General features: G+C 31.2%; 1 protein-coding gene across 1 annotated transcript in view; it reads left to right on the top strand.

The window, feature by feature from the left end:
- LOC130664002 (visual system homeobox 1-like) overlaps positions 1-10,755 on the top strand; it is a 38,801-nt gene extending 28,046 nt beyond the window's left edge. The window contains exons 3-4 of the mRNA XM_057463623.1: positions 7,173-7,376; positions 7,538-10,755. Of these exons, the coding sequence (XP_057319606.1) occupies positions 7,173-7,376; positions 7,538-8,326 (993 nt within the window). The 3' untranslated portion in view covers positions 8,327-10,755. The remainder of the gene's footprint in view (positions 1-7,172; positions 7,377-7,537) is intronic.
- Positions 10,756-25,555: the final 14,800 nt, after the last annotated feature.

The following is a 25,555-nucleotide window of genomic DNA, read 5'->3' as shown; positions in this document are numbered from 1 at the left end:
ACGGTCTAAAAATTAACACCATGCCTCGTATAACTTTTTTTACACCAACAGTGTTGAAAATTTAAACACCAAATCATTCACACCACACTGGGAATTCAAAATTTTTCGAAGTGCAGAAATCGAATTGTATTTCAAAAACAAAATAATTTCAAACACTTATTTTTAAAGTTTATTTTTTTCCGTGCATCTTTAAATCAGTTATCAACTTTTGAAAAATTCCAGAGTTATAATAAAAATAATTATCATATTGTTTCTAAATATTCGATGTGATCAGTTATTGAAAATTTATGCAATTTGTTCAGTTAATGAAAGTGACCTTCTTATTTTACTATATATTCAAATTTTTTGTATCACAATGAACGATAATTGCGTAATTTTGACGAAATATCATTATTTTATTCCTCTGTTTCGTAGATCTCAAAATATTTATACTCACACCCTTATACTTCAATCGAAGTTAATTTACTCCGCATGCACATCGTTTTAATACCGGTTGGATAACACCACTACACTAGTGTCAGTTCAGTTTAACACCACTTTTTTACAGTATATATATATACCCTTAGGGGTTATTCATTGAAACAAAAATTTATTTTAATTAGAAGTTTATTTTTTATATTTATATAAAAATATAAAAATGGTTACTACAGCAGCTGTAGTGTTGTGGTGTAGCCATTTCAATTGTAAGTTGGGATAACCACAAATTGGAGTGAAAAAGGACAACATTAAATTATAGTAATCTCGACCACAATGTCATGGCTATCAAAACCACAACAAAATAGTTCAATTTACTGCAATGTGTAATAATGGCAACTTCTTCTGGAGTTGTTGCACTACAATGTTGATAAACGTATTATATTGAATATGTTAGATATCAAATTTAAACTTCAAATTGTAAAATTATACATAACCTACAGAAATACAATCGTGGTATAGATAATCCCAGAAAATCATCATTTATTTCTGTTGTTTAAAAACTGAGAAAAAAAAAACACTTTTATGGAAGTTACATTTTTTCGAGTGTAAACCAATGAAAATTATTGTTCTATTGAAAACACATGTCTAACTTGAAGAATAATTCTCTTAACAAAAGGAAATCGAAATTTTCTTGCATGGTTTAGAAAAAAATAAGAATATATTTTGAATTTAAATCAGATTTATTCGATTGAAAAATCTTTATGATTTAAATTTTGAAATTTTTAAAATATGAATCTACTAAATTGAAAATTTTTAATAACATAAATTCTTGTACACTGTAAAAGAGCGGTGTCAAAATGAATACTCACACCGTCGTAGTGGTACTATAGTACCAATTGGTCCTACACAACCTCATCAAAGTTGGTTATTTGAGGTTGAAATGGGGACCAAAATTTCGACTCGGGTTGACACTACACTGTAAAAAATTTTTGAACTCGGTGTAGTGTAAATGACTCGGTGTAAAAATTTTGGTATGAAGTAGTTAAAAATATTCAGTGATCATTTGTTGCTCATTTATCAAAGTTATAACGAGTAACATAGAATGGTGTAAAAAAATGTAGATCACACCGGGTTAAAATTATACGGGTGGATAATTTACACCGAGGATTTTTTACACCGTTATTTCATACTACACGACCATGTAAAGTTTTCGGGAGCCTTTTTTACACCAAAATTTTTTATAGTGCAGGAAAATTTTAATATCGCTGACCGGTGTTATTTCAACACCGTTTTCGTGGTTGAGTTTAGTATTGAAAAGCTTAACCCCGGAGTAGCGTAGACTTACACCGATTTTTTTGCTTACTAAAAGTTATTCCATCTCCAAGGGAATCATTTACAAGAGGATGTTTTACCATCAAAATCAATACGAATCTAGTGTAAAAAAAATGATCAACTAAGCGTGTTAAGACTGATTGATTCTCAAGAGCTTTTCTCAAACATGATGCATAAAGAAAAATGAGAAATTTTTTTTAAATAGTTTATAAATCAAATTTGACTCTAAATTAACTCTTTTAACAACTGTAAGATTAATTAACTCAGAAAAAATGAACGGATTAAATTTATTTGAATTATGCGAGAAAAATGACTATAAGAGATAGTCAAAGTCGGACGGTTTGACTGCTTGATATTTTTTCATTGGAACTGGAAATAAAAATATGAAATAGTACTCGGTGATTTTTCAAGTGCAATAACTTTTATTTAACGTCACTCCTACAAACAAATTTTATATATAAAAATAGTGAAGGTATTTTTTTATTTTCACAGGATATTTAGTCTTATATATAACGTTACCTAAAGTATATAATTTTGAAATTTTACTCTTTCGGAACCGCGTTTATGAAAGCTTCAAATTTTACGACAATATCTCTCTAAGATAGATTTATATTAATGTAAATATTTTAACATTTCGATTAATGAAATTAATGGCTTTCCATTAGTACAGTTTCGTAAATTGAACAATTTGGCACTTGAGCAATTTCGCTTAATCTGCAGTAGACTCGGTCTTAGATCCCGCCGGTTAATTGAGATAGTTCAGTTTAGTTAAAAAGCTACATGCACTATGAGTCTAAAATCAGGATGTATAGCTAACAGTAAATTATCATAGTTTTGATGTTAGTTATATAAGCGTTGAATTTTTCAAAATTCGGTTTTATAAATTTACACTGTGAAAAATTAGCGGAGTGAATGCAGAGTGAATAATTTAATCTCTTCAATCCTCTCGGAGTGAAATTCTTTCCGAAGGGGAGTATTAAGATACTTAATATTGAAACTCCCGGTCTGCGTGAATTTAACTCCTAAAAGGAGTTAATTTTAATGTTAAAACTCCGAATCGGAGTGAATCCGGATTCTAAAAAAAATCCAGATCACTCCCAACTTTTTACAGTGTAACTGTTTAAAGTTATAATTTCTAAAGTACGATTTAACAAGTTCGAATTACCAGAATTAACAATTAAGAGATCATTAAGCAGCTTCTTTTTAATTTATCAAGTAAATTTATCTTTCAGTGTGAGCCAATTATTAATAACCTTTTCATTACTCTCAGGACTAAAATTTAATTACAGCGTTAAAATTTAAATATAACGAATATATCAAATTTGCTGCTTACTGAGATTTAAAAAGATTTTTTTGAAAGTACTAATGCTACAAATTTTGCTTTCTCGAATTCAAAAAGTTGATACCGTATTTTACATACTTTCCATCAAAACTCACAGTATCACATCTTCAGAATAAATTTTCATATTATTTTGATCGTTGAAATTTTTGACCTCTGTAACAATATTTGGAAGTCAATTTTCAATGAAAATTTCGAGATAAATCTTGACTAAATACTTGATAAGAACAAACTTTTGGCATCAGCTATAATCTCCAACAATATTTTGACACTTAAATGACGTATTGACATTTTATGCTCATTAACAATATGTAAAAAGGAATATAAATAATAGAGAAAAGTTAGATCGGTCGATGAGATAAGCAGTGATTTTATAAGGGACTAGATTGTAGTGTTCAAAACTAAAAGACCCTATATAACTCGTACACTAGTATACTGAGACTGATATGAACAGACGTTCGGGGGTGCGACGACACTCGGCTTCTGACCGTTCGACCCTTAACCTCGGTCTCCTTTTTTTCGCCTATCTCCATTGCTCATTCTCTCCTGGGGGTAGTTGGTCCATCTGCTCGACGGGTGGCTGAAGTGGCTATAGTGTACAGTGTGGTTGGTCATATATACCTTAGAAAAACGCGACCAAATGGATTCGAGGGTGTTCAAGTGGAAAAGGTCCATCCGGATTTGATGCTGCTACGATAATACTCCAGATCGAATAAATTCGATAGAGACCTTTAGCCCCTCGAGTTACTTTTTTTTTTTGACTCACTGAACAACCGCAATTACACATTGGAGATTTTTAAAGTTGATATGTTTAATCAAATTACCCTCAACTTTACCAATACAAACTTTTTAAATAAATAAAGTATCTTATTTAACTTGTTCTATGTTTTTACTATATTATAAACTCAACAATTTTACTATCAGTAAATCCACATCCTATAATTGCAAATAATAGCTATATTATTACACAAAATAACTCTTAACTCTTTATATACTTATTTACTTTTAACTCTTTCTCTCCCGTAAGATATATAAATAACAACTTAAAAAACAAATAAAAACAATACAAATATATTTGATTGCTTGTGATTTAAAGCAACATGAGCATGATGACACGATGGTAAATTTTCAACGCAGAGATGAGATGAAAATATATATATAGATATACAATATAGCAGGGCGGCCCTCAATTTCACGGCCGGCCGGGCGAGGTTTTATTTCATTACATATATACATATGTACATACAATATACTTAAGCATTATTAGCATTAGTATTTGTGTAATGCACTTACATTATATTATTTTCTTATTGCTTTAACAAGACTCGTAGTCGGCAGTCCAACATACGCTAGTGGGTATTTATATTTATGTCATTAGACACGGTTTGGGAAGCTGAAGAATAATGTCCATAGATAATGTGTCAAGTCGGATTGATAAAAGTTTATTCCAATGCAGAGGGGTTGGTTCAATGAGAAATATATATATATATATATAGATGTAGACATAACACAAAGAATACTTTGGTGATGAACAACTGATGATCATGAACGTAACCCGATTGGTTTGTCACGAATGTTATGTGGTGACATGTTGCCTTATGTGACTTGTTTTCTGTTAAGAACTGTCTTATCTTCATCAACACGTATCTAGATTGGATAGGAAACACATGGACTGATCTTGCAGAGAGATATCCGATGAGGACATAATAAACTCTTTGGTTTTGCTGTGTAATAAATCAGTACTTGCACAGCCAGAGCTGGCGAACGTTAATTTAGATGTCCAGTTTGTAGTAAAAAAAGGTTGTAAGGCTAACGTATTTTGAGCTATGAATTAAATGGTTTTATGGGGTAGTTTTAAGAAAAGAAATATACATGAGAGTGAGGTTGTGTATCGATCGTTTACTTCGCGTGAGACTTGCGCTGCTGCTACTACTCCTTACACTCGGCTACGGCCATACGACCAACCCTCTCTTACAACTAATGTCTTCATTTATTTTTTTTTCCTCCATAACCATTTCCTTCGTGTTTTATTTCACTCTCTTGCACTGAAGTAATCAACACTTTTTGCGTGTGCGCAGGTTAAAGACTCTTAAACCACTTTAAATGATACCTGTCATTGATTATTATTCACCATCATCATAATTATATTACATAGTAAAAAAACATTCTCCGATTGAATAAAAAAAAAATTGTGTTAAATATCTAACATTTTGGTATTTATTTAGAAGTGGACTCACACATGTTTCAAATAGCAAAAATCCTATTGTAGACAAATTACATTGAAACGAATTTGATCAGTAAGAATTTGTCGACGGATTGATGATAAATTTGCTTAATTGAGTGTTCAGCATGCATCAATATTCAAGTGTTTATACGGGAGGTAGAAAATTCCAAGATCTTCATCATTTGTTATGAGATCAGAAAATTTACCGAATCCCGAATTGCTTTCACCATTTTCAAGCCTCGAAATAATATTCACTTTTTCTTTGTTGTAAACGTTCTTCTAACGGGTGCTATGATGAACTAACAATCTAACATGCTAAAAATGACTGAATAACTAGTTTTACGCATATTATCACAACTGCCGACCATCTGAGATTACAAACAAGAGATAAGAAAGCTCAATAAATGAGCCTTTGTGTATTTGTTTAGTGACTCGTTCATTGAGTATAGACTCGGTCGTAATACCTGCAAGAGATTTCAGGAAATGTCTTATGAATGATTCATTATAACTGGTCGCTATACCCGAAATTGTTGTAATATTCGAAGTCGCTGTAACTAGGTTCAATTCAAGGGACTTCAAAATAACGTCACTATAACCGAAAAGACGTTAAAACCGGAGTCGTTATTAATGAAATCCACTGTATGCTTAATTTCAAGATTATCTTTATAATTTTGTAGTTCCGTGCTATACTGCACTATTTGACACGATTCTCTCATTTTTCTGTATATTGACTCTTAAGTCAACCATCAAAGCTTAAGTCATATGTCTGTGTGCCATAATAGGTAGTAGTTTCGTCCCGAGTACGTTAACGGACTCATCAGCAAGGCTATGTTAATGTGCTCTTGCCTTAGACTACACTTTGTACTTGTACATACCGAGCTAAAGCCTTGTCGCGGGCTTTGCCCAACAATGTACTAGTAGAAGGAAACGGATACTGTCCAAACTATTTGCATCCAAATGTTAAGTGAGCTGTTATACACCGTAAAAGTGATGAAATAACAGAAGTATGCCAATTTTCAAGTATTGCAAGAGCTCAATAATTGTTGTAGCTCTTAGATGGACCTTTTAAACTCCACCGTCCATCTTACGGTATTATATAAAAATTATAATTATATATTTAACCTTTCGTTACTCGCGTCCACTCGCCCGACGATTTTCATCGCGCGGCGAGCACTGTGCCGCCCATGCTAAAGAAAATGCGTCGTTGCCAAATTATAATGCTATAATGAATTATTTCTTACAGTAACAACAGTAAGTTTGGCAACGTGGTCACAAAAATTGAATCGACGATTTAACTCGCATAATGAGCACTGTGCCGCTTTTTCACATTTGTGTAATACGTAAATATACTTTTTTTTTTATCTATTTATCAATTATAATCATATTTAACAAAAATATAGATTTCAAAAAGAGAATCGGTTAAGTATAAAGTCACAAATACCTATACAGTACTTTTTATTGCAATTTTAGTCAAAAAGGCGGCGTCACGCTCATCGCGCAAGTAACTAAAGGTTAAAAATTCATCTTGGAAAATTTGTAGGATCTCATGTTATTTTCATCAATTTTTGTACTTTGAGATACAAGACCCAGATAGGTATCCAGTGTTAAAGACAAATTACACACAGAAAACTTAATCCGCCGTGTAACTGAAATCGTAGGAAAAATTCGTATATGGATATTTAAAGTATGAGCACTTGGAACTTTGAAAAATGTGGCGAGCCCTGATTCCAAACAAATACCCATGATTTGTATTAATTTCGATAACAAATTTGTTACTGTCAGAATAAAATTTATGATTCGCTACATAGCTCAATAAAGTTGTTATAATAAATTAATAAAAATTATTTGTTTACTGTTTAGGTATGGTTTCAAAATCGTAGAGCTAAATGGAGGAAAAAAGAGCACACAAAAAAAGGACCAGGTAGACCAGCGCATAATGCACACCCGCAGAGCTGTAGTGGTGAACCAATTCCACCGGAAGAGTTGAGAAGAAAAGAACGTGAAAGGCGGCAAAAGAAACTCCTAAAGACTCTTGAACGTCAGCAACGAAAACTTGCAGCCAAGGTACATCTAAAAACTTTAAAGGACTTTAAACTTGTTAATTTATTTTTACCTTTTCCTTTTCCGACATCCAAACTCACTAACTCAGATTTTCATGATTACGAACAAGAAATAAAACTTTAATAACAAACGTCGTTTTTTTTTCTGTTTCTCTGAATATTCAGGGTATCACGGTGGACTTGTCGACGCTGCGAGCCGAGTGGGAATCACGGAGCGCGGCGAACGCCAGCGGAAATCCACTGAGCGGACATTTAAGTGGTTCATTTGGTCATTTGGGCAGTTTAAATGACGGTAGCAGTGTATCAGGATCGGGTAATGACGCTAACGAAGAGATTGACGTTGTTGGTGGATTAGATTCATGCAGCGACACTGAGAGTGAGCGGATGGATTCAGCGGCTGATGGCTCGATTGATGGTGAAAGTTATCCGAGGCTGAGTGACCAGAACGAGCCGTCATTAATGAGAATAACAACGGCAACAACACATTTATTAAATGAACATCAGCGTTCTAATGGAGCACTTAATCTCAATCTAGACTTAAATCATCAGCAGGGTATTCGTCACTGGGGTTTAAGTCTTCTAGAACGACGGAGAGAATTGGGTAATTTAAGTACCAATGGTGTTCGTCGGTCGACAGACAGTCCACGTGGTTGTTTGAGTTTAACTCGAGGGCAGGTAGTTGACGTTAATAATGACGATGAAGTTCAAAGTGGTAGTATTGACTTGTCAGTTAAAGGACGTGAAGAACGGCGTAGATTAAATCCTTTCTCAATAGACAGTTTATTAGGCAATAATAATAATAATAATAATAACAATAATACACGAACAAGTACATCACTCAGGTGCGAACAAAATCGTTCATCAACATCTTCTTCAACTTTGTCAAATGGCAGGCAGTCAACCTCACCAACTTCACCTTCTGTGTCTGTAACAACTTCACCCTCAACGACGTAGTCCCGCCGTCTTGTAATAAATTTAAAATTATGTAAACAAACAAGTGATCAACGACAAAGATTGGAGACTGAATAAATATTATTATTAGTTATAACGTTTTTTTTTCGACTTTACTAGTTGGTGATTTATATGAAAATATAATGATTTAATTTAAATATCATCAAATTGACATATCTAAAGAGTAAATTTAAAAGTAAACAGGTGTATTTAGAAACCATTGAGTCTATTACTTTTCATATAAATCATTCTGGGTAATTATGCGGTTTCACGGCTCCACACAATTCAAAGTTTTGAAATACTAATAGCCATACTATCGAAAGAAATGCACTCGATATGTTTAGTTTGACGGCGGATTGATGAAAATCAGGTTGATGTCAAAATTACAAATAATGGCGAAAACATGTATCCTTACCGACTGCAAAAATAGGGCCAATTAATCGTTATTTTTGTCAAATTCACTTAATAAATAATTTTCAATAATAATATAATTTATTTTTTGCCGTAAGATGGGCAGTAGAGTGGAGAAAAAAATTGATCTAAAGCTTACTAAATAAATCGTAAGCTTTGAATAAGTTTTAATTGACATACTTCAGTTATTTTGGTCACTGTACAACTCCATAGCATGTAATAGATGCAGCAGGATACGCTACTATCCGCCTTAAGTTATTACCGGGCTAATGCATTGAAGATCACAACAGTGTTTTGGCTCCGCTCGTACTAGTATGGGGATGGTCCAAAGCAGAGTACGTTAACATCAGCCATACTGATAAGCCCGTTGGCGTACTCGGGACGGAACTATCAATTTTGATGATAGTTATGGCACTTTAAAAATTTTTCTTACTTTTAGTAGTTGATTTACAAGTCAGTTCACTCTGAATTAATGTTCTATGTCACATTGTGCATATCGACAAATAAAAACTTTGAGATCGAACAAGTATTAAATAAAATTTTGATGAAAATATAAAGAGTATCTATAAATTCTGATCAGTAACATTTTTAAATAAATGAAATGCAAATTTAATAAAAAAAAAAAAACAACGATTTTGGTATAAAATCCGCTGGGACTAGCCGATAAAATTTGTTTTATAGTGATGCATACAAAATTGAATAATTGCCAGTTAAAAATAGGTTGAGCCGCACTTGCGCATAATTGCAAAAAATTAACATCGTTATGATTGCAATTTGTGGTATGAAATATTTAAAATTTTATTCTATTTATTGCTGTTATGAATTCATGGCAGTAATAAACATAAAATTTTATTTTGATCAAATAATTAATTAATTTAAATGGCTATAAATATTCTGCACACCTCAAGTGCGAAAGCGCTGAGGGTGCTTTATGATCGCTCTAAATTTTCTTACTTTTAGTAGTTGACTTACAACTCACACGGGCAGAAATGTCAAGTAAACATGCCTATGCAGCATAGTAAGAATTGCATTACTCTATAGTTTGTGTCACGACGCTCTTATGAGACTGCTTACACAAACTACAGAGTAATGTAATTATTACTATGCTGCATAGGCATATTTACTTGACATTTTTCACCGTGCAGTTCACTCTAAATTAATATCCTATGTCACATTGTGCGTATCGTCAAAGAAAACTTTGAGATCAAACAAGTATTAAGCAAAATTTGGACAAAAATATCAAAAATATCGATAAAGCTATGTTTCAATATCATTTTTAAATACCGGAAATGCAGCTTTTGTAAAAAAAAAACAATTTTTATATTAAATCTGTCGGTACGTACTCGCTGATAAAATTTATTCAATGCGATACGTATAAAATTGGATAATTGCTAGTTAAAAATAGGTGGAGCCGCACGTTTGCATAATTGCCTCATTTTGTCAACTAGTTATAGTTTTATCGACATGTAAGTGTGCAATAATAGAGAAAGAATGAATGAGTCAAGAGTTTATTAATTTAAAATAAATTTATGAATTATAAGATTTAAATCTTTCAAGTATAATTAAATATATATAATAATAATTATATATTAATGATAATATTAATAATAACGAAAGTAAGAGGAAAAAAATAACAAACGACGACAAATTGTATTTATAATGTAAATAGTAATTTAATTTAATTTTCGTAATGGAATAAAAATGTTCATGTATTTAGTGCATGGATTTATTATAATGCGAGGCATAATTATTTAAAGCAATAGAACGAAAAAACACATTTGCCTGTTTTAATAAAAAAATGATGAATTTTTTGTCATTTTAAATTTATTAGTGAGAGTGATTTAAATTAAAAAAAAAATAATAATAATAATGAAACAGTAAAAATGTGTAAAGTTTATAATTATTAAATGTGCATTATAAAATTAAATTTTTTGATTTAAAATTCAAAAGATGCCATAAAAAAATCAAGGACATAAAAACAGATAATTTACCATTATATCCGTTATAAATATATTAATTTATTCTCAAGAAAAAATTAAACAAAACTTAAAAAAAAATTTACTTGTGTTTCTTTTATTATTTACCTGATTGTCCTTTTTTATTAAGGGGGACCACTAGTGTGATCGCCTGAAAAAAATATGATTTTTGGGAATTTTTTTAAAGAAAACTACTGCATGGAATGTTTTAATGTTTTAAGGATATATTTGTGGATATATAATGAATACACGATAAAATTTTTGGACCAAAAAATTCAAAATTCAGCGAGTTGTTCGCCATCTCCCAACGCTCTAAAAAAAAGTTTCCCCACTGCAGTGATAGCGACCTTCACAGTGCAGGAAATCAAAAAAACCAAAAAGTTTATTAATCTAGAAGGCATTTTCCGTATTGTGACCCCCGAGTTAAGAAAAACATTTAAATTTAACAAAATGGTGGAGTTTTTTAAAAAAGTTTCAAATTTTGCGCGAAAATCTGATGATTTTTGGCCTGCTAAAATTACATTTTTGATTCGATCGGAAAACTGGAAGTTCATGGTACGTAGAAACATCTATAAAAGAAACTACAATTCGAATCAAAATGATCGGATGATTTGGCTTCGTATTTGATTTATGGACTTAAAATTTAATTGTTATTTTTGAAGCTACACGGAACGAAAATTATGGAAACGGTTCCCATAATTCTAGAAAATTTTTTTCTTTACCAACATAGGAATTATGACCATAAATTATGGGAACAGTTCCTATAATTATAAGAATGTTTCCCATAATTATAGGAACAGTTCCTATAATTATGGAAATGCTACCCATAACATTATGGGAATGATTCCTATAAAATATAGGAATTGTTCCTATAATATTATGGGAATCATTCTCATAATGTACCTGTACGAAAAAAGTATATATCCGGGATGTATACGGGCAAAACTGAACATATGTCTCATATATGCGGCATATATTCAGATTTGCCCGAATATATACGGATATATACTTTTTCCGTGCGGGCATAGGAATGAACCTTATATTTTATAGGAATCATTCCCATAAATTATAGGAACCATTCCCATAACATTATAGGAATGGTTCCTATATCATTATGGAAATCATTCCTATAATATTATGGAATAGTTCCCATACTATCATGAAAAAATTAATTTAAAGAAAAGTGTAGTGATCACTTTTACAATACACAGAAATATTATTAAATATAAGAACAATAATTCAAACATAAAAAAAAAAATTCGTATTTGGTAAATACATAAAAATTTTTAACAAAAAAATTTTTTTCTAACAAATTTAGCGCTGAAAAAGCTTCATTTGAATCTATCCATATCATGAGGGAAGTTTCTACACTATTTTGCGAAAAAAAATTTTTATGATATTATGGGAATGGTTCCCATAATGGTACGGGAACTATTCCTACACTATTATGGGAACTATTCCCATATCTTATGGGAACCATCCCTATAATAGTATAGGTACAATTCCTATACCATTATGAGAACTATTCCCATATTGCTTAGCAAAAGTTCCCATAATTTTCTTTCCGTGTATAGACTATCGAAATATGCAAAAATAAATCGATTTTTTCAGGATTTCACGCTAGTGGTCTCCCTTAAGACGTTTATTTGGTAAATTAATAGTAAAACAAAATTTATCGGTGATTTGACTCTTGATAACAGTACTAGTAGATAATTATATATATATGACTATGTATCATATTAATCACATTGGAATAAGGGAAGCAAAGCGAATGTTCATACAAGCGTACAATGAGTCGCTGGGTTGTAATTTACGTCTGGGTTAGAGCGATTGCCATAGAGGTACAGCGTCGAGAGTTTACGCGGGTCGTGTGTTGTGACGCCACGACAAAGGCCCATTGTGCTTGAGGCAAAACCGCGCAATAATATTATTAGCCGTATATATAGTACATGAATTTCACATAATATCTCTCGCTTGCTCTTATTGCCCGAAGCGACGGTAAACAGACTCATACACATGGAACACAAGGATGGAGACAAGAGACTAGAGACTAGAGAGAGAGGAACAAGGAAGAGAAGGGCTTTAAAGCACCACCATTCTCTACTCTGTATATATGACCATATCTTTGTTAAGGACTCAATTACCTTCGCTCCTCGTCTGCTGGCATTCTAGTATCCTCGTATCCTCATCCTTGCTGATGATGCTTTTGATGAAGAAATAGAAAGAAAAAAATAATAAATTGTTTAACCATCTTATATTCTATTGTTCATTTTACACTTCAGCAAAATTGCTTTATTATTTTACTATCGCTGATTAATAAAACAAAATAATAATTTTCTAGTGTAGACATTACGTTTAATATTTAAATGATTCCAGTAAATTATTATTGAAAAATAAGTTTTGAATAATAATTCAATTAACAAGTTGACATGAAAATATTGGATGCATATTAAAAAGAGCGTTATGACGTTTAAAGATAATAAATTTAATTAGCTAATTATCAGAACGAATACTTACATAAATTAACCATTGTAAAAATAAATGACTTAACTTTATTGACTTACTCATACCACAGTGACATTAAAACTAAAAGATCTTGCTGGTGAACTTTGGAGATATTTTTTGCTGAAAGCCATTAATTTATTTTCATTTAAAATTTTTATTTCACAATAAATTAAATTATTATATAAATTTCAATCAAATTTTTTTTCTTATGTTTAATTAAATTAAAAATGCAGCTTGAGCTTGAAAATATTGAAAAAAAAATGAGACAGTCAATGACATTTTATATATTCCGGTCTTTATATATTTTTGTCAGCTCTCGTTATAAAAATATCGGGACCGCAATTTATAAAATAAGCGTGTGATGAAAATATTGAAATACAATAAAATTTAAATAAAAATGTTATTTATAATAAAGTGGTAAGTTTTGTTAATTATAATTCATAAATCATTATTGTAGCAGGTGGTTAATTTTAATGAGATACTCATATATATATTTAGTATAAAAATAATGCCGATTATTCACAACAGCAGGTGAGAAATCATGTATTTTTTGTGTCTATTTATATATATAAAAGAATATTAATTATTTTTTTATTGTTTTTTGTCTCAAGTTTTTTTTTAAACAGTTTAAAGACGATTTATAACTTGAAGGAGAGGCCGAATGGTTCGTGATCAAAGTTAAGAAGATCCAGTTCGATCTTACAGATGAACGAGCAGATGATGCTCGCGCTGTTTAGGATCGTTGGGGGCTTGTGCGCAGTTATTACAACGGGTCGAAGGTCGCGAGCTCGCATAAACCATTTGTGCTCGATCGACTGTCGATACCAATATTTCCCAGAGGTATCGACTATCTTCAGTTTTGATCTCCGACAGGACCCACTCGGGTGGCACCACCCACATATATGCAGACCGGATTAAATATCCAGAGTTAAACTGTATTATATATGTATACATATACATATATAAATAGCATCTCTAATAATTTTATAAATTATTTCTCTAAAAACTTCTTTAACTTTTTAAATATTTCACTTTTTAAAAAAATTAGGGAACGGGGGAGGTCTTGTAAATTTTTTTTTTTAAATAAAAACTGTAAGGTTCCAAAATGAATCCCTTACATTTTTTTTTAAATTGATATTAGGAGCAACAGAGACAGTATGAGGTATTTTGGATCACTAAAAATTACACAGAAAAAAAGGATTTCTCAGTGGAAAAAAATTTAACTCGCCCCAAGAAAATATTCATTTGCCCTAAGAAATTTTTTGCATTATAAATTGAAAACAAACATTTTCTTGGGGCAAGAAAAAATTTTTAACACAAATATTTCTTTTTTTTCTGTGTACTCAAAAAAAAAATTTCAAACTTAAAATTAGCTCTACAACCCGTAAAAAAAAGGTTGAAAAAGTGTTGACTATATTCTAAACTTTAAAACATGACACAGCAATGAACTTTTTTTGAATATTTTTCATACTTTTGAAAATTCAAAGGAAAAATCAATGATTGACTTGATAGTATTAAAAGATACTTAAAAAAAAGAAGTTCAGAAATAAATAAAATTCAGTTTTTTACTGAGCGTATTTTGCACTGAAAAAAAATGATAAAATTTATCACTTAGCGGAAAGTCAAACAAATTTACAAAAGAATTTAAAAATATTCGTTTATATTAGCAAGTTAATCGTTTTCTTCTTAAATTTTGAGAAGTTTCAAAATCGTTTAAAAAAAGTTTGTCCCCGTCGAAATCTAAGGCATACTTTGAACCTAATTGACCATTGAAAACCTACAATAGACTTTTTAGGACATAATCATCTTAAAAGATTGGAATGAACCTATTTAGACTTATGAAGGCATGAATTAGACCCACATAGACATAAATCGTGAAACGAACAAATTCAGAATTTTTTAAATTGACCCTCTGTTAATCCCAGGCTGATTGTTGGACCCAATCCACCCGTGAGTGTCATTAGCCTACTGGAAATATGACTGGATCACTTGCATCAATTCTTCAGTAGCTACTCTAATCATCGACAAGCCATCGATAATCATTGATCGGTCTACCATCGGCTGGATGACAGGCCGATTGTCTAACCAGTGCCTTTGATACGAAATCCATGGGCCGGTTATCGAATATTACTAGCCCATTAATGTAATTCGATAATCGGCCAACCAAGGTTACCTATTGATCGGCCAACCGTTGGCTGAATGACTGGCCAAGTATATCACTGGCGATTTCGATACAAGATCCGTGGGCCACATCAACCATCAATGGCCCAATACTGGTATTTTGATCATCGGCCAATGATTGCAAGCCATTAATAGGCCAGTCATCAGCATTTTTGTATGCCTGGCGGTTCCTACACGGGAGTCTGCGAATTTTACAATTTTTCCTTTTTGTATGCAAGTCCTTTGTTCTGTTAAGCCTAGGTACGTTCGTTTCACGATTTATGGCTCATGAAGGTTTAATTCATGCCTCCATAATTTTAAGTTAGGTTCAATTCAAATCTTTGTAAGTCTAAATAGGTCCATTGTCAAGCTTTTTTACTGAATATGTTCTAAAAAGCTTAATGTAGGTTTTCAATGCTCATGTAGGTTTAAAGTATGCCGAAGATTTCGACTCGGGTCGTTTTGAATTTTGGAATAGCCAACGCTTTTTCAAACTTTTTCAACGATTTTTTTACACGAGGAATTCTCATTCAAATAATTTTATCAAAACTAATATATGATCTATACCTAAAAATAAATTTCCAATGATAGGACTCAGGTAAGTTCACTTTGCGTGGTAACTAGAGTCAAGTGAAATTATCCAAGAACAATTGAAAGGTTTTAATTTTACAGGAGTCCTTTTTTGCTATTATTAATTTTTTCTCACGACGGGATTATATTAATATCGAGTATTTATTTGAAGAGTAAAAAAAAGTTGGACTAGTAAGAAAAATTCTCTATTGACATTTTTTTCTGAAGGCCCCGTCTTACCCCCTTCCCTTTCGCAGTATAACTTTTACTAGCAAGCGCATCATTATGCATATATTCGTCGCGTCATATCGATTTCTCGTTCATCGAACTATCGATTCAACTTCTAACAAGTTCAAAGGATTACTTAATCATAATGTGTATGCAAAATACATATACGTATATATAATGAAAGGCCAATAAAAAAGTGAATTTAAAAGAAAAAGTAGAGAGCACGAGTCGATTGGGTGAATGTAATGCAAATTACATTAAAAGTTTTTTTTTAATATCCTTCTATACATAATATATTTAAAAATGAAATTGCTAAGGATTTGAATAAAAAAAATTAAATGTAAACCGTCAAAATTTCAATATAAATTAAAGAGAAAAATAAATATTAATAAGAAAAAAAATTAATATTATTTTAAGTATGTAAAATAGCCTGCAGTAATTTAGCTTCGAATATTGCAGTAGAAAAAATATTTTTTCATAAACTTTGCAAATCTATCTGACATAAATACCTTAGGAGCTATTAAAATATTTTTTTTATTGCGTGCAGTATTCTCATAAAAATGTTAAATATCACTTGAACTCTATAATTTTGTGTCTACAAACACTTTAATGACTTAAATATTATTATATATAGAAAAAAAACTCGGTAATTATTTTTTAATACGAATCCATTTAATATCACTCGGACATGTCTATAATTTAAATACCATGACATTAAAAAATGTATGAAAAAAGTTGCCAAAAAAGGATGTTTCTCTGTATATTTTGTTGTGTATATTGAAAAAAAAATATACATATATATTATCTCACTTCTTTAACTTTATTCTTTAATTCTCATTCTTTCTTCCGGGGGCGTACAGATTATAGATAAAAAATAAATAGCCACTTTCGGCTCGAAGCTATACAAGATAATATAATATTTCTCCCTAACTGGCGGGAACAAATTTTATTATATAAAATTTCATTTATACCCGCTATCTATAGATTTAAGATACATCCAAATGCTCCACAAAATAATAAACATATATATAAGATTGGGCAAAAAATAAAAATAAAATTTTCACTTACGCATTAAAAACTTATATGCAACATCTCAGTATATACACGGATAAAAATATATAGTAAATGCAACATGATGCAGACTTGGTAAATAAACATGATGAAATCATGTTGCACCCATATGATTCGTCATGTTTCGGCTACATGATAATCATGTTGCGGTAGCATGAGAAAAATCATGTGGCAGCAACATGATTTTCATATAGCCTTAATAGCATAAAATTAAGCTGCAACAACTAAATATTTATGCTTCAGAAAAATTATTTATTATCAAGCAACTAGATTTTTTCGGATTTATAATATTGCAGATGAAAATTAGAGTAAATTATCAAATTTAATCATTTGTAAATGATATTTTTGCTTAAGGGGTTAGGGGTAGTCGGGATTTCCAAAAAATCGATTTTTTGCTTGATTGTTGCTTGATCATAAATAATTTTTCTGAAGCATAAATATTTAGTTGCAGCTTAATTTTATGCTATTAAGGCTACATGAAAATCATGTTGCTGCCACATGATTTTCTCATGCTACCGCAACATGATTGTCATGTAGCCGAAACATGACAAATCATGTTGCTGCCACATGACTTTCTCATGCTACCGCAACATGATTGTCATGTATCCGAAACATGACTTTCTCATGTTCCCATAACATGATTATCATGTAGCCGAAACATGACAAATCATGTGAATGCAACATGATTTCATCATGTTTATTTACCAAGACTGCATCATTATGCATTTACTACTTATTTTTTTCCGTGTAGATTGCAAGTAGTAATAACGAAATAAAAGTATATGAGAGAATAAATCGAATCAATTTTCAATGTATTAGCCCAGAGGCTTCGAAAGGATTCTCATATCGAGCAATAAGCTAAAGAAACACGATTATTTTCACTTTTTCATCGTTTAAACCGTTTTACCAATGAAATAAAAATTTAATATTACCACCAGCTTTTAGTTTCTGTGCAGACAGCAGCTAGCAGCTTCAATAAGATTTTAAACGCCGCAAAGATATGCTACCCTTGCCACTGGCTTTCTCTTTCTCTCTTTATTTCTATTTCTCTCTCTTTCTCTTTCTCTGGCATTGCTTCTCGCGGGAAATTCTCAACTGTACCCTCGGTAATATTAACGATAACTATCTCGAGACGGTTCTTCGAGGCACACGAGTATTACAGAGAGTACATACAAACATATATATGTGTATATATATATATATTATATCTATATATATAAGATCTACAATCCTGTGCATGGTGCACTGATGGCGGCCAGCCAGAAGTAAATCTAAGGTTTACGAGGCAGTACCGCCTCTTACTAGCACCTCCTCGAGTGCTGCCCACAGTTATACACGCGCCCTCTAACTGACCAAGACTATATAAGAGCTAAGAACCTACGAAGCGATATATGTATATATATATATTTCTCATAATAAATCGTCCAAGTTGCACACTAACATCACACCACATAACTTTAAAGGACCAACTAAAGATTGTAGTCATGTAAAAAGTCATTTAAATTTTTTTCATTACTATTATTACTACTAATTTTTTTCTGCAAGCTTTGGTTCATTTATTTAAAGACTTACTTTGTTGCAGAGCTGTAATAATATGGCTAAAAATATAAAAATAAATAAATATGAGAGATTATGGAAATTGTGAATATTTTATCGGGTTCGCTGTACATTAAATTGATGGATGGGCAGGGCAAATATAGGAAGGAATGGATGAGCATTGAAGGAAGGGAGTTTCCTGGATATTTCAAAGAAATCTCACGATGCGCATCAAAGACTCTTGGCGTCTCTTTTAAGAGATGTTATAACATACACATAAAGCTAAAATATGTATACATATATAAGACATAGAATGTGTACAACATAGGCTTTATAGAAGACAACAACGCGTGGTCGTATAGTGTGTGCTTGAGTAATATAGTTATTATCCGACAAGGGGGTACCCTTAGGCTGGAGAAGAAAGCGACGAACCCCGCATTAAAAACCAATTTTTAGTCCCGAAAAAACCTCCGCCCTAATGTAATAACAGGCTTGGTAATCTATAGTAGGTTTTCTGTCCTGAGACAGGACGAGATCTTTCTACCTACTGAGGCATCAACTCTCTTTTTTTATCATCTTTATAAATATATATATATCTATATATAAAGTTGCCCATGTCTGTGTATGTATACTTGACTCTCCAGAGAGAGTTTAAAAGGATAATCGAGCAAAATTGATGCTCATCCAGCCTCCGGTCGTGACTTTTTTTCACTTAAAAATATCCACAATATATATTTGAAAGTTATTTTGAACAGCTGTCAAACGTCTTAGTTTTTTAAGGCCCGTTAATAATTTTTTTCAGGAGCTTCATTACAAACTACCGGAATATATAAAATTATTAAGTTATATAAACAATGCCCTCGTTGCGTAACAATAATTAATAAGTTTCTACTCGAATTACCGAAACAATTTAATTTCTAAAATTTATCGACACGTTGTATAATTTAGAGTCGGGTATGAATCCCGTATTGTATAGTTTCTATCGAATTTTGATTGTTACTGAATTGCTCACCGGACACACCAGTAAATTTCTATTAACAGCCACGTTGGCGTTCGAAACAATTGGCCATTAAATCGAATGGTCCCGCGGTAGATAATAACTAGCAATAATCGTTGGGTCACTGGTTATATTCGGGTCTGTACCGGGTTCACTGCACAACTTTGCTAAAATAGAGTCTAGTGTAGCGAGAGTATTGTTAAAGTGAAAGAGATAGTTATATATAAGTATATATAGTAGACACAGATATACATGGATAAGAGAGAAGAGAATAATAGAGAGAAACTGAGTATATGTACATGCAATAAGTTGGCTCAACGGCCAGAGGATTCTATGTACATAGTATATACAGTAGTATAGGAAATAAGCGAGCATCGGTAATGAGAGGCCAATTAGAACACCCCGTCGATGGAATTATCCCTTGGAACGTTCGAAATTCAAACTGGCTGCTGGCGCGCGAGAGAGTTGGTCACGGTAATGTCTGTTGGGCACGCAAAGTTGCTACTATAACCGGCCCGCTTCTGTATAAAACTCCATCACCCTTTCTACAACACATTTTACAACACTAAGAAAATATATCCACACATACATATATTTATTACGTGTCGTGATTTTTATTCATTGGATTTAAAAAATAATTGCTTCATTTATTTTCTTAAATTATTTTATTTTTTTTACTCAAATTTATTACAATTAATTAATTGAAAATTTATGTCCGTTAAAATAATTAAGAAAATGTATATACAGCTAAATTTGTTATGGTAATTATTTTTTTAATAAAAAAAAGGAGAAAAAAAAATTTTTCAATAACTTTTTTATTGCCAACATAATTTTAAGCCTGTACATTTTGATTAAAAAATAATTTACACTATGCAACATTCAAAATTTATTGTTAATTGTTTTTTTCACCTATCTACCGATCTACTGTAATAATTCAGATCTTTTGAGTTTAAAATAATAATGAAAATACAAAAAAAAAAAAATAAAATAAAATAAATAAACGGGAAAAGATCGAAAAGTAAGAGGAAAAAAAAAACAGTTTACTACATACATATTTTTATATATTTACATATATATGTATACATGCAGGTTGTACTTGTTCTCTTCTTCGTTGGCTTGTTACTTCTTCAGTTTCGCTCAATTTGCACTTGCGTATAATTAACCGTAGTATGAAAAATGGTCGGCCACGTGCTACTGTACCGACGCCGAGTTAAGATTTATAGTTATTAATTTTATAATGGACTCGTCAAGCTCACGACGTTCTCTCGTATGGTGGAAAGAGTATGAGATCGTGCAGGATATATACCCGTCGTACACACGTCTGCCAACACACATGACCCATACGGTTTAACGTTCCGTACGACTAATAGAGACATTTAACTGCTAAATCATTGGGTTAATTATTATATACAGCGATCTATTTATAGATATCGATTATACTATACCATAACATTAAAAATAGACAAGAAGAATTTATAATATCAATTTGGTTTTTTTTTTTGTTTCTGTTAATAAGTATATCGATTATTTGATAAATTACTATCAACATTTAATAAAAAGTCTTCCTGTTAAACCGGAAGTACCTTATTGTTTATGGCGACGTGTGTATAATGGTCTCATCATCGACAAGGCGGAAGTGGATCAGTCCCGATCATGGTCAGACATTTAAACCCTCGCAATTTCTACCGTGGGATCATTGGAATTCTACACATATGTGTATACCTGACTAAGCAAAAATAAAAAAATAACGTAATTATTATAACAAAAAATATAATAAAACCATAGGTTTGTGGGTTGGACATATATATACCTAAATTGATCCGTCATCCATCCGTAGATGATAATTAATTTGGTCTTTTTGGTGAAATCAACCGAGTCACCGATTGAATTTCATTCCGAGAATTCGTTCCGCCTCTTTTCTTCGACAGAAAACATTTTTTTTTTTTTTGTAATGAAGTCTTTTATGTTTACTAAATTTGGGTATATGTATATATTAATTAATAACCTTCCCGAACAAAATAATTTAGATCTACGTAAGTCAAATTTTTTTTATTTAATAGATCGGCAGTGATCTCTATAAATCGAAGCAAAAAAGTAAATTATTAATTTGTGATATTTTATAATTTTGGTTCTGTAAGAAATTTCGGGACCGTAAAAAAATTTTTAATCGATCTACATATATGTCGATGTATAGATCTTAACTTTGAAAAAAATTATACCAATTAATTTAATCAGATCTCGTTAAATCAAAATCATGTTTTTTTTTTTGCACGACTCATGATGCGAAGCTTTACGATCGAAAAATTTTTTTCGCCTCACTTCGGCAACTATTTCAATTATTATACCCTTGTTAGTTCACGGAGTTAAGATATTTTGAAGATAATTTAATAGAGATTAATTTCATACTTTTCAAAAATTTATTTAGTTCAATAAAAACGGAAAAAACATCAAAATAGTTTAAAAAAATTTCCTGTCCGTCAAGTACGGATCCCGTATACATGATAACTTGCGAAAAAATCCAGTAATTGAATCAAATTTTTTTTTTTTTAATTCTTTGAACGATTTGTAGGTCCTCTATTGCGAATGGCTAGGTAACTCAGTGTCGTTTAATTACAATTAATAAAAGAATAAAAAAGGCTGTATAACTATATCTATATATATCTATGTAAAATTAATATGGATGGTGATATATCTATACATGATACGTACATTTATTCAACCAGGGGCGCTTGCGCATTACCGTCCTAGTACAGCTGTTTTTTTTTTGCTAATTGGTAAGCCTGAATTTTTTCAATTCAATTTTTTTTATTTCTTTTTTTTTACATATATTTTTTTTGTTATTAATCGAGATATTTTGAGTAGGTTCTTTTATAATTATAAAAAAAATACTAATATAATTAAAAAAAAAAAAAAAATAAACAACAAATTTTAACGAAAGATAATTGTACATATTTTAAATTTATTCGTGCTTCCCGCCATTTTTTTATTATTATTTTATTATTTCATAATAAATGAGCATTATGAGTCGTGCACTTTTGGATTGTACAAATTTTTTTGTTTTCTTTTTAAATTTATTGTTAAACTGTAGGTTAATGATATGAATAATATATGAAGTTTGTTAAAAAGTGTAAGATGGATAACAAATGAAGTGATGACTTGGAAAAAGTATAATAAAAATAATGTAGCAAAAATTTTCTCAACAAAGGTGTGAACTATTTAAAGTAAGGTGTCGGCTCTCGTCAGCACAACGGGAGAGATGATTCTCAGGTGGTTATATAGGTGTTGGTAAGGGGAAAAGAGGGAGTAACCGACGATCATTTATTATCTCAAGATTGAATTTCTCCTCCAGGTCCAGCTTGAGAGCCGCTTCGGTTTTAATTAAAATATCGTTATGAGTAGGCGTGGATACAAACTGTGGGACTATTCTCTCAATATTATTTTTTTTTATCCATTTCTCATTTTTCAATAATAAAATTAACAAAATTAAAAAGTTAAAAAAAAATATATATACATATATATTTATATATATTTACAAAGATAAAAAAATAATAACGAGAAGACACGAATTTAATGTCTGATGCAACTTCCGCGAAGCGAATTATTATAAACGTTTATTGCTTTTTCTCGCGATCGTGGGTTTAATTAAAAATTAATCGCTGTAAATTAATTTAAAGGTAAAAAGAATAATATGAGGTGGATAACGATTTATATGGATAAAAAAATATACAAGTATACATATACGTATAATAAAGTATAACGGCGTTGGAAAGGGTGGAGCGGGCATTTGTAAGGGGCGTGACTGTTAGGCAACGTGTTCGATAATCGAAAAACTCTCAGGTCGATATAAAACAAAAGACCGGCTGGTTATTCTCTCACTTACTCTTTCTATCTCTCTTTCTTTAAGTTGTAAAGAAGCATCATTGGCTCTTGGTTAATCATTACAAAGTAAAACAAGAGTTTAAGAGAGAAAAAGTGGTAATACAATATAATGGAGTATATATATTGAAACAGAGTAAAAATTATGTTAATGTAAAAATGAGGAAGATATAGTGATTTTTAATTTTTCCAAAGTACCCAAGAAAAATTGAGTTCGCAAACTAAAGAGAATTATTAGTTTGAATCAAAAACATTTTTTTTATTTTTTTTTTATTTCTGGTAAAACAACAAATTCTAAAGAGGTGAAATTACACCTGTGCTTAGAACCAGTACATTGTATATAACAACTATACATAAATTACTTACAGTTTCTTTTACATATTAATAATACAGTGCAACGTACAATAAGTTAACTTAAGTTGCCAAAAACATTATTATGAACTTAGCATAACTTTTATTAGAGATATTAATTATTAGTTCTTATTCAATTACTACACTTTTCATAATTAAGAAAAAATATTTTTAGTCCAAGAAAATCTCGTTCTTGAAATCGATGTTATTGATTACATTTTTTTTGCATCGAAAAATGTTTATAGGAAGGGAGGGGGGGTTAAAATGAGCCCTCTAATAAAAATATGTTAATAGAATTCAGTGTCTATTTTCCCCATATAGTTTCAATTAAAAAATAAAATGTAGAGAGTCTTTTCTGCCCCATTTCGCTATTTTAAACAACAGAATATTATTTTTCAAACGTTTAAATCAAAATTTTGGACAAGTAGTTACATTTCTGTAGAGTTAAAAATAATTTTTTTTTTCTTTAAGAAACTCACAATTTTCGGTCAAGTATTAGTAGTTTCTCTAATCAGTGTTTCTAACTAAAGCCAAGAACAATCGCAATTCAACCGAAGAAAACTAGTTACTTGTTTTTATTATGTGTCAGATGTACTTGAAACATTTTTATTTTTTGTATTTTTTTTTTTTTTATATCTTTTTTTTTTACAGTATCGTTGATTTTATTTTAGAATAAAACATAGGAAATGTATGTAAATAAGTGTATAAAAAATGCAGAAAAAAATTAAATCTGAAAAATGTAGAATATTTATTAGTGAATAAAATTTTGACAGATGGCGGCATAAATATAGATTAATTAAGAGGCTGGATAAGCGTTTGGCTTGATGCCGAATCGATCTTGGTTCGATTCCCAGTTGGAGTCAAAAATTATACGTCAATAAAATGTTAATTCTCGAACCAAAATAATACTGCCTCAGACCAAAAACATGATTTTCTTGAGATGAATATTTCAACTTCTTCATTGAAAATTAATAATATCTCTTGCTTTTAAACAATAAAATTTTTTATTCACAAAAGATTTTTCACTAAAGAGTAATATACTTTATTGAAGAAAGATTCGGTTCTTCATGTAGAGTTCTTACTAATCGATTCAAGAATCATTTATTGAATTAAGAAAAAACTACCCAGAGAAGAAAGTACCACAGGCCCAGGCTTGGCTCAGACTTGGCCCAACTTTGTAGAACTTTGGGCCAGGCTTGTAAGCCAGTCTTGGCCCAGCCTTGGTAGAAGCCTGGAATGATAATCTCGGGCCAAGCCTGGTTGCCAGACCTGGCCCATGCTTGGTTGCCAGACCTGGCCCAGGCTTCCAGGAAACGAATCAATTTAATTAAAAAAAATTTATTATTATTAACCTCGTAGAATTCATGATCATTAACGTTTTAATTATCTAAGGGAGGTAAATGATGTGAATATAACTCGGTGAAAATTCTGCTGGGCTCTGGGCGCGAACTGCCGTCCTTCTGATTGCTAGGCCCGAACGGTAGCTACTGGACGAACCTACTAACGTTGAACTGGTTCATTCATATGATCTACTTATATAAACCATAGGTA

The sequence above is a fragment of the Microplitis mediator genome, chromosome 2, assembly GCF_029852145.1.
Source record: "Microplitis mediator isolate UGA2020A chromosome 2, iyMicMedi2.1, whole genome shotgun sequence".
Lineage (NCBI taxonomy): Eukaryota > Metazoa > Arthropoda > Insecta > Hymenoptera > Braconidae > Microplitis > Microplitis mediator.
This window is presented reverse-complemented; position numbering and strand designations above follow the sequence as displayed.